Source organism: Triturus cristatus, chromosome 1_1 (assembly GCF_964204655.1).
Source record: "Triturus cristatus chromosome 1_1, aTriCri1.1, whole genome shotgun sequence".
NCBI lineage: Eukaryota > Metazoa > Chordata > Amphibia > Caudata > Salamandridae > Triturus > Triturus cristatus.
Window position 1 is genome coordinate 360,786,381 of NC_140579.1, and position 15,333 is coordinate 360,801,713.

General features: G+C 44.6%; 1 protein-coding gene across 3 annotated transcripts in view; it reads left to right on the forward strand.

Annotated features, from left to right (window-relative positions):
• The window catches only part of WDR77 (WD repeat domain 77), an 89,773-nt gene extending 83,035 nt beyond the window's left edge, over positions 1 to 6,738 (forward strand). The window contains exons 10-11 of one of the 3 annotated variants that reach the window (XM_085630823.1): positions 2,907 to 3,040; positions 5,564 to 6,738. In XM_085630823.1, the coding sequence (XP_085486949.1) occupies positions 2,907 to 3,015 (109 nt within the window). In that variant the 3' untranslated portion in view covers positions 3,016 to 3,040; positions 5,564 to 6,738. Of the gene's footprint in view, positions 1 to 2,906; positions 3,041 to 5,006; positions 5,061 to 5,563 lie in introns of all 3 variants that reach the window. The other 2 variants (XM_085630657.1, XM_085630738.1) reach the window with 2 other exon arrangements.
• Positions 6,739 to 15,333: the final 8,595 nt, after the last annotated feature.

Here is a 15,333-nt window from a genome sequence, read left to right on the forward strand (position 1 = left end):
CCCCACGGCCATGTGTGCCCAAACCAACAGTGCCGAACCAACCCCTAACTTCCCAACTTACCTCTCAAAGTTGTGGTTGCACCCATATGACCTTTGTCCCCAAGCCTGCAATGTCTTTCCAAACCGGAGGTTCTCCATTGAAAACAGGGCGTCCGATATCGAAACAGCACTCTGCACCCGGCCACCCTAGTGCCGCTAAGGGTGCACCTTTGGTGCTACTTTGTTTCCCTATTTGCCCTGAGCTAACGTCCAGGAGCTTTGCTCCCACAGACAAGTGGGCTGCTAGTCAGCAGCCACCAACTGCAGGCCACCTATTCCCCATTGGATAACATTGGGCCTCAGCACTTTGCACCCGGCCGCCTTAGTGCTGCTGAGGGTGTAACTAGAGTGCATCCTTGACCCTGGGGGACCCCCTGAGTATACCCCCAGAACCTCAAATCCCACTACCAAATACTTACCTCAAAACCGATAACACTATTTTCCTCCATAGGATAACATTGACTGTTTTTCTGTGAAAAGGTTTTAAGTGTGGAGTTTGAGAAACTAAAGAAATTCTTTAAAATTGCGTAATCTAACAAAAACGATTTTACTTGCCTGTTTTCAGGAAATGTCCCAGACTAGTATCTAGGTTTACTACTCTGTGTAAGCCTAGTAATGCCTAAAGTTACTTACCTGCTATTTTACTAAAAAGCCTATTCAAGTCTTCGTATTGCATTTACTAAGTATTGTATTCTCTGCATCCATACTGTAAATCAAACCAAAGTACATATACAATTATCATTCAAACTGTATTTCAATTGCATTACTACTGTAAAGTATTTGTTGCTTACCTGTGCCAGGCTTGCTTGGTTCTAGGAAATAAAATAACTAAAAGAATATTTTTATACAACTTCAATTGGTCTGAAGTTCAGTCTTTGAGTGTGTGAATTCATTTGCTGACTGAGTGTGTACAACAAATGCTTAACACTGTCCTCTGATACTGCCTTACTGCTCGACCACACTACCACCAATAGAGAGTAAGGTTCTATCTACCTTTACCTCTGCCTACCTTTGGGGTTCCACTGGACTCTGTGCACACTATACCTCACTTTGGTATAGTATATACAGAACCAGCTTCCTACACTGAGGCATCCACTTCTGAGAGGAGCCTTAATGCACTGTACTTGCTCCCTCTTGTATCCAGAACAAAAAAGTGGACTTCAAGGGTCAGTTACCTAACCTTGTGTGGAGCTACCAGGTAAAAATAAGCTGCAAGAGGCTTTTTCCTTGAAATACCCAGCAAATCAGTGGCAACTTACCCATACTGAACCCTGAGATTGGCCTCTGTGCGAACTGCTTGCTGGAGGCATATAGGTGCTACTCACACGAACCATAGAAGAAGCACTATTTACGAAGTGTAGGTAGATAGAAATGAGCAATGGGACGTGACTAACCAGTCCTACTGAATGAAAATCCAAGCTTTGAGGCGGTCTTCAGGTGAGAGGGCAGTGTGTTCCAAAGTTTGGCGGTGGCAGAGACAACTTTTGCAACACCTCCAGCCAGTGCTTTTGGATTTTGACCAGGTTAGCTGAGGAGGATCGAAGGAGTGTACCAGAAAAAATGGCTTAAGTAAGCGGGGCCAGCCCCAGGTAGGGCCGTAAAGACGATACAGAGGGCCTTGAAATCAATCCTCTTCTTCATAGGGAGCCAGTGAAGATTGAGAAGCGCTGAACTTGCTAACTGGGAATTTTTAACAGTAGTCTGGCAGCCGCATTCTGAAGAACCTGAAGTCTGGTCAACAGACCCTTCTGCAGGCCAACAAAAAGGGCATGGCAGTAGTCCAGCCTTGACAGGATGAGGGCGGAGACAACCGTTTTATGCAGGGTCTCCAGAATGAATAGGCAGATTTTCTTAACTATTTTTAAGATGGAAGGGAAGGTAGTGTTAATGTGAAATTTGAATGATAGTTTTGTGTAAAAAACGACAGCTAAGATTTTGGCCTTTGTGGCTAGAGTCGGCAGATTGCCCAGTTCTTGGGGCCACTAGTTGGGTGCCTAAAATGAGACATTAGGGCCAAAAAGCAGAACTTCAGTCTTCTCCGAGTTCAGCCTCAAATCGCTTTCAGCATTTATTTACTGATCTGTTGCATGCACTTGTAAAACCTGGATGCAGTATCTTGAATGTTGCTGTTTGAGACAATAATCTGGATGTCATCAGCATATGACACCATGGCAAAACCAAAAGATTTAATAAGTTGTGCATCTAAAACGATGCCCTCAGTATGCATATCAGTACTGACCCAGATCCTCAGGAGTATAATCAATCCCAAACTACCAGGATAGGCTGCCTTCAGAGGATAACACAAACAGCCAGTCCTACATCATTATCTTGGCACTTTGTTGCCACTTTTTCAGGCATTCTCGCTAGTTCCAGGTTTTGCATTAAGAAACTAGTAAGAATTTCCCAATTCATTCATAGGTGGGGTTGTTGCTCTGGATCTGCGCCATAAGCAATAATATAGTCTGATGGAAGATGATCTGGAAGATGTCTGGAACAACTGGACCAATGCACTTGGCAGAGAAGTGCTAGAATAACATGAGTAGAAATTCCTTTCACTGTTAGCTCAAAGTGTTTTGCTGTAGGGGTAAACCAAGCCTGGTCCTCTTTATCACAGACAGAACTCAGAAGAGTATACATGCCATTTAGTACTGGCAGCCAGGATTAAGCAAATGAGGGAAATACCTGTTCGATGAACTGGTACATGAACTTCATTTTTCCATTGTTGTCCTTCATCTAAACAATCATTAGCAAAGTCGAGAGAAAATTTTGCCGTGCCTTTCTTATTAAATTTGCTTGTCAATGACCGTATTGGATCATGGATGCAACTGGCAGTTGCAGCTGAAATTCCACTGTCATCTTTTTTCTAGCCACGAGTTCTCCATCGTGACCCTGTCTGTATCTCTGAATTTGAATGCCTGTTTCTCTAACACTTGGGCACCTAGATGTCCTGCTCAGCTGGTCCCAGCAAAGGCTTGAGCAACATGAACTTAAACATTTAAAGGTAAATGCAGGAGTTTCTGTGACGGATGTGTTCGCTTTTGTAAATATCCAATCTGAGTGGAGGTGCGAATTCTGCCTTATGTACAGCTTGAGGTTCCACCTCTCAACAATATGCAGATTGCGGCATTTGTCAGATTGTTCATCCTGCTTCTTCACCGAATTGTTGAAAACCAGGAAAGGCCTCATTGAAACCTTCTCACCAGTGTGACATCCTCTTGCAAGGTGATAGCCTAATACCATAGTGTCCCAGTTGGTGAAGAGCTCTATCATACCAAATTATAGGACTGATATGAAGTATTTTTCCTGGTAAGTGGCTTTGTTGCTAGTTCTCTTGCCACCTAGAATGATCAGCGATATCCAGGCACTTACCATTTAAAGAACAATTTTTGCATTGTGATTGGGACACTAAGGTTTCCACGTTATTACTGAGGACTTAATCGGATTTCCAACTGAACAACCAATTGTATGGAGATCATTTCTTTCTTCCAGATCATTCCTCATGGGTACAGAGATCTGTACGCTTGCTGAACATTCATTGATTCATCATGTTATGTGTGGTAAGAACCAAAGTATTCAGGCTTACAGAGAAACTGTTCATGTATTTTTGTGAACCGGAGAAAGCCCATCCCTCTAGCGAAGCAAGGGTTTGCTAGGGGGGGTCACAGCAGCTGTCCCCTTCTGTCATAACAAAGCCAACAGGCCCCTTGAAGGAGGGGAAGCAGCTCATAAGAGAGATCACAACTACGGCAGCCATTTATGCAAGTTGAAAAACCAACATACTTTCAAGAAACTGTCAGTATCCTGAGAGTCCGCTGTGGGACAGGTCATTTGTGAATCTTTCGCAGCAGAGCCTGCTTTCCCACATACCACTTCATGTTAGTTATATTGTAGGACATGTATCGCTTGCCATTTTGATTCAGTTATATGAATATATAAACTTAACAATTTTCTTAAAGAAATAAGACACTTATCTGTAATGGCAGTTCTACGGTGTTTGTATCCTTTTAATAAATTCAAATCCGCCCATTCCTGCTCCCTACTCGGATGCTAGGTATGTTATCCTTATACACAAGTGATTTGAAATATAAGCTAGGATGGCCTCTTGGGGTAGTAAAGGACGTAGTACATTCGCCTCAATGGCATACACTTTATGATGTTTTCAATGAAGTGAATGGTCTAATAAATAAACCTTACTCTGATGCCTTTCCTCTTTGGGGTGATGTTTACTGCTGTTTGGCATGTTACGGAGGACTCCCAGCTTGACCACTAAAAATCATTCAAGCATGTGAATCTATGAAATCTACTAATACAGAACTGTAGTTAAAGGTAAGTATCTTATTTCTTCATGGTCAGTGAGCCTATTTTTATCCTGTGGGAATATGTTGGTGACCATAACATAATAGGTGGATGCAGTATGCGCCTGATATTTACTAGAAAAGTATATTTCTCTTAAAATGTGCAGTTGGCAACATTGTGCTTTTACATAGAAGCATGATTTAAAAAAAAAAATAGGTTAAATGTTGGCAGGCATTTGGTAAGTGGACATATTCAATTTTTCATTTTCTTAATTTGAATGAACTGTTAAAAAAATGTACTAAGCAGGCAAGAAAGGGCCACAGAACCAAATGAACAACCTATTTATTGACTGTGGCTGTTAAACAAAGGGTAGATCTTGTGTTCTGCAGTCAGGCTATAAGGGACCCGTGCTGAGGTCCTTTGACAATTGTATGTGCGACACTAAGTATTTTATCTACCATCTTCTCAACGTAGCCTAATAAACAATACCAAACATCATTTCTGTGTTTCATGTAAGAGCCAGTAGTTTGCTCTTTAATAAAGTATAGTAGTTGGAAAGTTAGAATAGTGACGTTATTGCATTGAAACTTGTGTGTATGTGTGGTTTAACTTTTTCCCAAACTACTTTTCTTGGTTACCTCAATAGTATTGGGATTTTTTTTCCATTTCAGTTTTTTTCCGAAAACCACACCAAGATACCTTCTAAAACGAATCATCAAAATGCTGTAGGTTTGTCTGCTTTGAGATTTTAGAACTTTACAGCTTCCTCTGCTACCTGTTGCAGCTAACTTATAGCAGAATGCCTCTACACTTCTAGTGGTATCTCTTTTGTAAGTGTATAATTTAGAGAATTCTTCTGCAATGCTTTCCATTAACAGTTCGAAAGATTGACCACAGCCATGCCAGAGACCTACTTGAAGTCAAGTATAAAAGACGTATGATTTGCAGCGAGCTAATTAAACAAAACCAGCATGAATAACACATTTTTTATTTGCATGTGTTTCCCAGATATTACTTACTTTCCAGAAGGGCCCTGAAGAACGATGGAAAAATGCACAGAGATTGTATTTTATGAAATATGCTGACAGTTTATTGGTGATTGTAAATTGTATGCCTTGTTTTGTTATCTGTACTTTTTATGTAGTAAGAATGTGCATAGTATCCATTTAGAGAAGCTCATTTTAATGAAGTAGAGATTCATGTGCGTCTTTAATTTCCTCTTTCCTAGTTTTCGAGACCGATCCCACCAAGACTATGTGAAAGGCTTATCATGGTCGCCTATCAATTCTCAGATTCTAACGACGGTGGGATGGGACCACAGAGTAATTCACCATACTCCTGAAAGCAAGGCGAAGACCCCGATTCCTGAAACAAACTGTTGCTGATTATATTTGCAGACATTTCAATTTGGTGACTTGTCACAGCACGAGTCCTGTAAGCAGAGGACAGGCAATAGAACATCATTAGTATCTGGGTCCTAGTTAATCGGGATCAGCTGACCGCCTGACCCAAATGGATTTTGTACTATCTATTCATGTGAAATAATACTGCATGCTAACCACATCCTGTTCCGTTGAGTTGGGTAAATTTGCTGCTCCTAAAAAAGAGTAGATGAGGTTAGTGAACATGAAGTATATGAGATTTAAAAGATTCATTTTTGTCTTCATAGCTCACTAGAATTTTAAAACGTGACTAGTCAGCTTAGAATGCATTAGAAAGAGGCAGTGCATTGCGTTTTTATACAGCCTATCTGTTGAAGGGAGTCTCAAGTTATGGTTTACAGGTTACCCAATATTGTAAAAAGAAAGTAAGGCTAAGTTGAGAAATCATGCTCACGTGCTTTAATTTCCACTAGCTGTAATTGGCTTCCAGAAGAAATTTTAAAAAATCGTCTGGATAATAAAAATGTGAGTGGAAGAAATCATTTGACTGTACTCCAATATGTTGGGTAGAGAACTGGCCTGGATGTGAAGTATGAGCATTCCACTTCTTGTCGATGTTAGTGCCAGTCGAACAGGTATACAATACTGGAACATCGATGCGAGCAGTGTAACAATTAGCAATATTTGACCACATGTCCCATTTGGCTATGAATTCTCTAATAAGGGGCAGCTCCAGGACCAACATTAGAAAGGAGAAGCTGGTGGACATTCTTGCTGAGCGCAGTGTTGACCTTGCCGCTCAAAGAGCCCTAGGATTTAAAAGTGTATGGCAAGGAAAGACATTGAAATGAAGGTTGGATTAAGAAAGCAGTTACCAATAGATAAATAGCTTGGTTTCCAACTTTTATTTCTGTTGTTTCGCTCTCCAGGAACAAACTATTACTTTCACATATGATAATTCATTGTGATGCTGTTTTTATTACCTTCCTGTTCGATAATAAATTATTTTGGCCATTAACAATTTTACTTTAAGGTTTATTGGCACAGGTGATTGAGCACAAGAGACAGCTATAAAATTATTAGATACATACTTTTGTATTTAGCTGTTTTACTACCAAAATTCATTGTTTATACTCCTATGCCTTCACTTGTACAGTTTGTTATAATAACTAATGGGGTCATATTGTATTATAGTTCAAAATACCACTGAGTGTCTGTGTGTCATGTGATGTATCTTGGGTGACAGACTCTTGGCAGCCAGGCTCATTGCTACCTAGCAGGTCTTTCATTGATATCCTGTCATATTGAGCCGATAAACGTATTGGTAACCCACTGTTAATTGTGCTTTAGAAAACAAACCAAACATTGGTGAAGCCAAAATTTCTTGTACTAATATGCAAACAGGCATGTGCAAACGCGTTTTGCTTGCTTTAGCACATTAAATCCAGACCAGTTGGTTTTGCACATGCTTTCTTGTTATGGAAATCTGGTCCCCAACTGTGCCCTGACAGCCCTGCTCATTATACCAGAGCTAGAAATCTGGGATCTAGCCTTAAGGTGGCTACCTTTTGATACAGTTTGGCTTTTGTTTGGAGCGATGACTACTGCTGTAACTTTGTTGTGCTTAGCCACAACTAGCCACTCATCTGAGAGTGGAGATTGCAGGACAAGCGGCTTTCTCTGAAAATTTTGCCTGATAGCACTAGAGTTCTTGAGCCAGGAGGGCTGAGAAATGTATCATATACTTGCTGGGGACTGGTGAAGACTTCAAAGCTTTGACAATCTAAAAGGTGGACGCCAAGGCAATAGGTGAATCTCATCGAGCAGCAGTATTCAGAATCTTTGCGGCCTCGCTTGCTTGAAGCTAGCTGACATCCTGGTCAGTCTAAGCTCTTGGGAGAGAGACGTAATGCAAATGAGCCTTCAATATCTGCAAGGGATAATATCAAGAGACTGGACATTTGCAATGGAGCTCTCACATCTTAAATCGGGTTGGACTTACTATTGGCACTTTGTGGTGTTGAGACTTTGTGTGCTGGCACAGGAAAAGACATCCAGTCTATTAGGGTTGAGAGGCAGCTGATGTGTGCAGAGTGAAATTTTCTTGGAGGAACTCGCCCATATTCCATTTAGGCACCAGCACTTTTTCCCAATGAAGCACTCTAGCAGTAATACTGAACTAAGGTACCGGCCATGATGGAGCTATGATGCAAAGTACACAGCAACATTTCCTTTTCACTGTTGGGAGCAGCAAGCCTTTTTTAACTTGGTGCCAGTGGAGTGTGATTGCTTATGAAAATACTTTTACACCAATAAAGCTGCATTCTCCACCCAGCAAGCCAACTATGTTAGAAAATACATTTATTGAATTGATTAGCAAATCTAGACCACATATTCTTCACACCAGCCAAAGTCATGAAATGACAGTCCACGCATCAGCCCTTGAAAAGGGATAGAAATGCTTAAAGTACAGGAACATAAACCATTCTCAAATGCAGCCTCCCACAATGTTAGAAAGTGTGGATACTTCGTCTTTACTTGAGCACGCTGTTAACTTGTTCCCATGAAGAGATGCTTCCTCAACATTAGAAGTTGCTTATGCTACAGATGTAAAAGATAGAGGAATGATTGCAGAAAACTATAAGATCTCAAATGCATGACAAATTAGGGTTTAGTCCTTCTCTTAACCTAAATAAACCAACAGATTTAAGCACATCAGTGCCCTATGAAGGGAGCTAAAGATGTCACTGATAAGTCATTTTTTTAAAGGAGCCTGGCTCTCCTTCCTGGCATGAAACCAGTTGTAATAGGGATTTGATTGATTCTACTGACATCCAAGATAAATCTGTTATTGAAGGCTTGAATCTGGAAGCGTTTGAAGCCACTGGCATCTTTCCAATTCTTATGCTCCCTTAAAACCAAAAACAGACGAAGCAAATAATATCCTCATATCTTTAGCAAAAAAGGGACATGTCAAGTGAAAAGCAAAATTCTAGTGAGATTTTGTCTCTAAAGCAGAGACTGGTCTATCTTGGGAACAAATGCACAAAAATACGCACTTTTTTTTTTCATAAAGATCATTCTTTAAGCATGGTTAAGGACTCTGAGCCGAGCATCCAGAAGCATCCATAATGACATAGTCCCTGTCTGTAGCATAACAACATACAACTGAAAGCTTTGCCAATGCATTTAAGGTACAAAGCATAGTGCTTATAATTCCTGTCAACTACACACTGGTGCCCAGTTTCGGGAGGGGGGAAACTGCTTATCCCTATAAAGAGGTTTTGTACGTCTCGGTCACTGTCCATGGCGGTCGCACCCCCAGTGAGGTACATAGTGTCTCAACCCCTCACAGCAGGACCATGGGCAGTCCCCCATTCAGCGCCAATGCCAGTCACTCTGCTCTGTGCCTATCCGTGGCAGTACACTCCGCAGCCCTGGCTACGACACACTTTTATGGACGTCCCACTAGCCTCATCACAGGAGCTGTACCGCCCCATCTGGTGCCTCCGCATTCGAGGCATGTGGGCTGCTGAATTCATATTTGTGCATAGATCGCCGCCTAGTGTTGGGTCCGGATGATTGCATATTGTTGTCCTGGAAGAGTCTTCGAAGTATCACGAGATAGGTGGCTCCTCCCCTGGACTACAGTGGGCATGGGCATCCCCTCCATCCTTAGATTGTTTTTTTTCCGCCATTGGGTTTGGATGTCCTAATCTTAGCTCTTTGAGTATTTAGGAAAACTTTATTTTTGTCAAGCCAAAAGGTTTTTAAACTCGTCGGTATTGTTTTACGTTTGGCGCCAAGTATTCTTCTACAGTTGATTCTTTAGAAAAGCATTGAGGTTAGCCGTTTGCCCTTCGACGCCAGAGGCCCGATCGAGATCGACGAAGGAAACATCAAATTACCCCTTTAAGCGTTGCCCTCTTTGCAACGCTAAGTATGCTCGCTTCGACGTGCACCCCGTGTGCAATAAATGCCTCTCTCCAACACACGACGAAGCCACCTGTATGGCGTGTTCCAGGTTCCGATCGAAGAAAACTCTTCGCATTCGTCGAGCAGCTCGGCTCGAGGGGCAGAAAGCGGTGCCAAACCCGGACAACATCTTCGGGACCGAAGATGAAGAAGTCATGGCCCTTGAAGTTCTGGAGGGACTATCGGATACGGATTCGGAGCGTGAATCCAACTAATATGCCGAAGACGAGCGTATCGTAGATGTCGAGGAAGATAATGCCGTCGATAAGGTAGGAGATGACGAAGAGGCCCTTGGGGCCGAGGGAGATGGCTCGCAAGATGAGCTAGGCCCACGTGTCGGTGCAGGGCCCGAAGAGGCACCCGATAAGGCTCAGGTCGAGGGATCGCCACATGGCCTTACCCGAGATCTTTCCTCTCGTTCTATAGCCCCGCTTCAAAGCCCGGCTTCGCACTATCCTACGGAGCCATCGGTCTCGAAAGCGCCATCATCCGGTCAAGGAAAACCGAAACTGAAGGCACAGGCACCGAAATCGAAACCGAAAGAGAAAATTACTCTCAGCGGCGACAAGGCCTCGAAGCCGTCGGAGCCGAAGACACAAAAGACGGCACCTATGACCTCGGTCAAGGTGGTCGACCCGTAAAAATCGGCACTGAGCATCGTCGATACGGGAAAAAAGGGCAACTCTCAAGAGCCAAACCCTCCCACTTCTCGTGCTGAGAAACCACCGTCTGGTATGGGGCTCGATGCCACACCAAGGAAGGTCTCGAAGGACCATGTCAAGTCCACGACACCGTCCCCCTTCGTAAAGAAGACGGTGTCGGAATCGTTATTATGCATCCAAGACCGGGCTTCGCTGCTCACCGCGACAACAGCCCCGCAGCCGAACACGGCCTGCACGGTTCAGACCGTGTCGACGCACATCAAGTTCGGATTACCACCGGCGGTGCGACCAAAGATATTCGACGCACAGAAGGGTCCCGCACCAAAGAAAGGTATCGACACGAAGAACGCTGTAGAAGCGCCAAAAGGGGTGTCAATGGGACAAACAAGTGTCGAAGTACCTCAAGAGGATGAGGAGCCGAGGCAGTTTATCTCTTCAGGGACTGGTAAACTTTCACTACATAAAAGAAAGATAGTGCCAGAGAAACCTATGGAACCATACAGAATTCCATTAAAGAAACAGAAAACCACATCACCAGTTCTTCTGGAACATGTTCAAGATTATGGACAGGAGCCTCACTCATTCTCACCCACACAGTCTGATGTGGATGCAGGAGATTATGGTGCTGATGATAGCACTTATCCATTGACCACTGACCCTGACGACCAAAACCAACCTTGGGTGGACACTATTGGTGCGGGGGACCCACATACTGCTCCAGACACACAAGCATATGAGGTGAAAACATCTCCAACAGAAGATGCTGCTGCCTTCAATGCATTAATTGAGAGAGCAGCTGAGAACCATGATGTACAGCTCCACACTGATCCTATTGAGGATGATTTTCTGATGGATACCTTCTCTACCTCAGAAAGATCTGTTAAAACTCTGCCCATGCTCAAGGGTGTCCTAAAACAAGCTAATGACATTTTTAAGGAGCCCACGAGGGCAAGAGTGCTGAACCCTAGGATTGAGAAAAAGTATAGGCCAGCTCCTGTGGACCCTACCTACATAAGAGGCCAGCTGCCTTTGGACTCTGTGGTTTCCAATGCTCGGAAGAGGGCCAACTCACAGACAACGGGTGATGCTCCTCCCCCTGACAAGGAGTCTAAGGTCTTAGAAACATCTGGAAAGAGTTGCTGCACAGGCAGCTAACATTTGGAGAATTGCCAACACTCAGGCACTTCTTGCTAGGTATGACAGGGCGCATTACGATACCCTAGAGACACTGCTACAGCACCTCCCAGATCAATATAAGGAAGGAGCAGAGTCACTGATTAGAGAAGGGAAGCTCATAAGCAACGCTTCCATTAAGTGCGCTCTTGACGCAGCTGACACTGCAGCTAGGGCTATTAACACCAGCGTCATGCTACGACGACATGCTTGGTTAAGAATTTCCGGATTCAAACCAGAGATACAAACAACTATACTCAATCAACCTGTCAACCCTCACTCCCTCTTTGGCCCAGAGGTTGACACTACCCTAGAGAAAATAAAAAAAGATACAGAGACTGCAAAGTCTATGGGGGCTTTGCAATCACAGCAGTTTAGGAGTGGGTCCTTTCGTCGCTCTACCAACAGGGGACCATCTAGAGGTCAGAACTCACAGCAGTCGCAGTACACTAAACAAGGTACGCAGACCAACTATAATAAAAACCACAGAGGTGGATACCGTGGCAACAACGTCAAGGGTAGAGGCCGAGGAAACAACAGCTCCAGGTCCTCCGCCACCACCAAACAGTCACGCCTTGTCACTGCCCCCCGACAACATAACACCTGCCAGGGGGAGACTCCAACAGTTCCTGCCGGTCTGGAAATCCATCACCACAGACAGGTGGGTGAGAGAAATTGTCCAGAACGGTTATTGTCTAGAGCTCACATCCACTCCGCCAAACATACCACCAAGACACCGTCCTATGTCCGCAGAGCACTTGCACTTATTGCACCAGGAGGTGCTCAGTATGCTCCACAAAGGAGCCATAGAACTAGTGCCTGTACAAGACCAAGGATCAGGGATGTACTCACTTTATTTTCTGATCCCCAAAAAGGACGGGTCTCTCAGACCCATACTGGACCTAAGACCTCTGAACCGTTACATTCTGTCAGAGCATTTTCACATGCTCACCATGCAGCAGGTGCTGCCGTTGCTCAGTCAGGGAGACTTTCTCGCAACACTAGATCTAAAAGATGCGTATTTCCATATACCCATACACCCATCACACAGAAAATATCTCAGGTTCACTCTTCAAGATCAACATTACCAGTTCAAGGTCCTCCCTTTCGGAGTAACAACGGCACCAAGAGTGTTCACCAAGTGCCTAGCAACTGTGGCAGCACACTTAAGGAGACAGCACATACACGTCTATCCTTATCTGGACGACTGGCTTATCCAGGCAAAGTCCGCCCGGCAGTGTGCCAGCCACGTATCCCACACCATTCACCTTCTTCACAGCCTGGGATTCTCACTCAATTATCCAAAGTCCCACCTTCAACCCGCCCACGTACGGCAGTACCTAGGCGCGACCATAGACACTCTGGCGACCACGGCACAACCCAATTCCATGAGGATCCACAGCATGCAGTTGCTAATAAAAAAGTTCAGACCTCAACACTCCCTACCGGCCCAAGTGTTTATGCAGTTGATAGGCATGATGGCTTCCTGCATCTTCATAGTCCCGCACGCAAGATTACATATGCGCCCGCTTCAGGAGTGCTTAGCACGTCAGTGGAATCAGGCTCAAGGACAGTTGAAAGACCTAGTGTTGGTCAGCGGTCGGGCATACAACTCTCTGCATTGGTGGAATCCACAAAACCTTACCAAGGGCCGACTGTTCCAAGGGCCTGTACCAAAAATAATACTGACGGTGGACGCGTCTCTCCAGGGATGGGGAGCTCATGTACTCAATTACACAGTGCAGGGACTATGGACAACACAGCAGAGGGGGATGCACATCAACCTACTGGAACTGATGGCAATCTTCCTAGCAATGAAGGCATTCAAAGTACACTTGTGCAACAAAGTCGTGTTGATCCGGACGGACAAAATGACTGCCATGTACTACATACAGAAGCAGGGAGGAACACACTCTCCACAGTTGTCTCATCTGGCTCAGAGCATGTGGAAGTGGGCCATTCAGAGAAACATCTTCCTCATGGCGGAACACCTCCCGGGCAAGGACAACCAAATGGCGGATCTGCTCAGCAGACACAGCCACCAGATGCACGAATGGGAGATACATCCATCAGTACTCCAACCGTACTTCCAGCAGTGGGGTCATCCAGAGATCGACCTATTCGCCACAAGGGAAAACACAAAATCCCAAAGCTTTGCCGCCAGGTTCCCACATCCACAGTCGCAGGGCAATGCGATATGGATGAACTGGTCAGGCAGATTTGCGTACGCTTTTCCCCCGGCACCATTGATACCGCTAGTGGCACGCAAACTGAGGCAACACTCAATGACTCTCATCCTGATTGCTCCAACGTGGGCACGCCAGCCATGGTACACCACGTTTCTAGAACTCTCCGTGGTACCGCATCAAAGACTGCGGCTAACACCCAGGCTTTTAACGCAGAGCCATGGCGAGATTCAGCACCCAGATCCGCAACAGCTAAACCTGGCGATCTGGCTCCTTAGATCTTAGAATTTGGCTACCTAAACTTGCCTGTATCAAAAAAGAGAAGAGGGGGGACCTAGGAGCTAATAAAGGTCCAGTGTCCATGCTCCTAATGCCTATATAAACAACAAAAGGACACTGTTCCTATAGCAGGGTGCAAAAAGTCACCCATGCTTCGGGGTGCAAAAGTCACCCATATAAAATTAGGGGAAGAAAAAGGAAAGAGGAAAGAGAATCCTAGGTATGGAGAGTCCGTAGAAAAGGGGAAAAGAAAAATCATTCTTTGTCCTTTTAGTGCCCTCACACACCCCAAGGGGTGTCATGCTTCATCATCGGGCAATTGCTCCTCGTAGGGCCAGCGCTGCAATTCCCTATGGGTCCCCCGAAGGGTCACTTTGTCGGAGATCTTTTCAGGACTGCCGGATGGTGCATGAGGGTGTGTGAAGGGAGGGGCTTCTGAGGGTAAGAAAGGTGCGTGCAAAGTGATACAAAATAATAATAATAATCAAGGGTAAACTTGCAGCGTAGTTGTAAACATTTTACCCTTTGTAGTAAAAATATTCATGCGTATGCCGAAAAACATTTTCGACATACGCATGGACGGGGTAGGTTCAGAGGAGGGAACACCCTTATGAAATTCCCGGTTATATGCGGGCATCCATTGCTCTTGCCAAGGGAAGTTACATTTTTACAGTGCTAGGCACGGTCAGGAGCAGTCTCGACCACACAGCTGTAGCCACAATGAGGGTATACAGATTTCTACACTGCCCTGACTGAAGAAAAGAGGGTATTTTAATGTAATGTATATTGGTTCACGTGCACTACACTTTTTTGATGATTTTGGTCCTGAAGAAGCGCCACTGACCTTTATGGCGATCTAGGCGCGAAACATGTTGACCTATGACCTCTGACACCCAGGCATAGTGTGCCTTTGGGGCGATATTTTTACTACAAAGGGTAAAATTTTTACAACTACGCTGCAAGTTTACCCTTTATTATTATTATTTTGTATCACTTTGCACGCACCTTTCTTACCCTCAGAAGCCCCTCCCTTCACACACCCTCATGCACCATCCGGCAGTCCTGAAAAGATCTCCGACAAAGTGACCCTTCGGGGGACCCGTAGGGAATTGCAGCGCCGGCCCTACGAGGAGCAATTGCCCGATGATGAAGCATGACACCCCTTGGGGTGTTTGAGGGCACTAAAAGGACAAAGAATGACTCTCCATACCTAGGATTCTCTTTCCTTTTTCTTCCCCTAATTTTATATGGGTGACTTTTGCACCCCGAAGCATGGGTGACTTTTTGCACCCTGCTATAGGAACAGTGTCCTTTTGTTGTTTACCTAAACTTGCCTCCAGA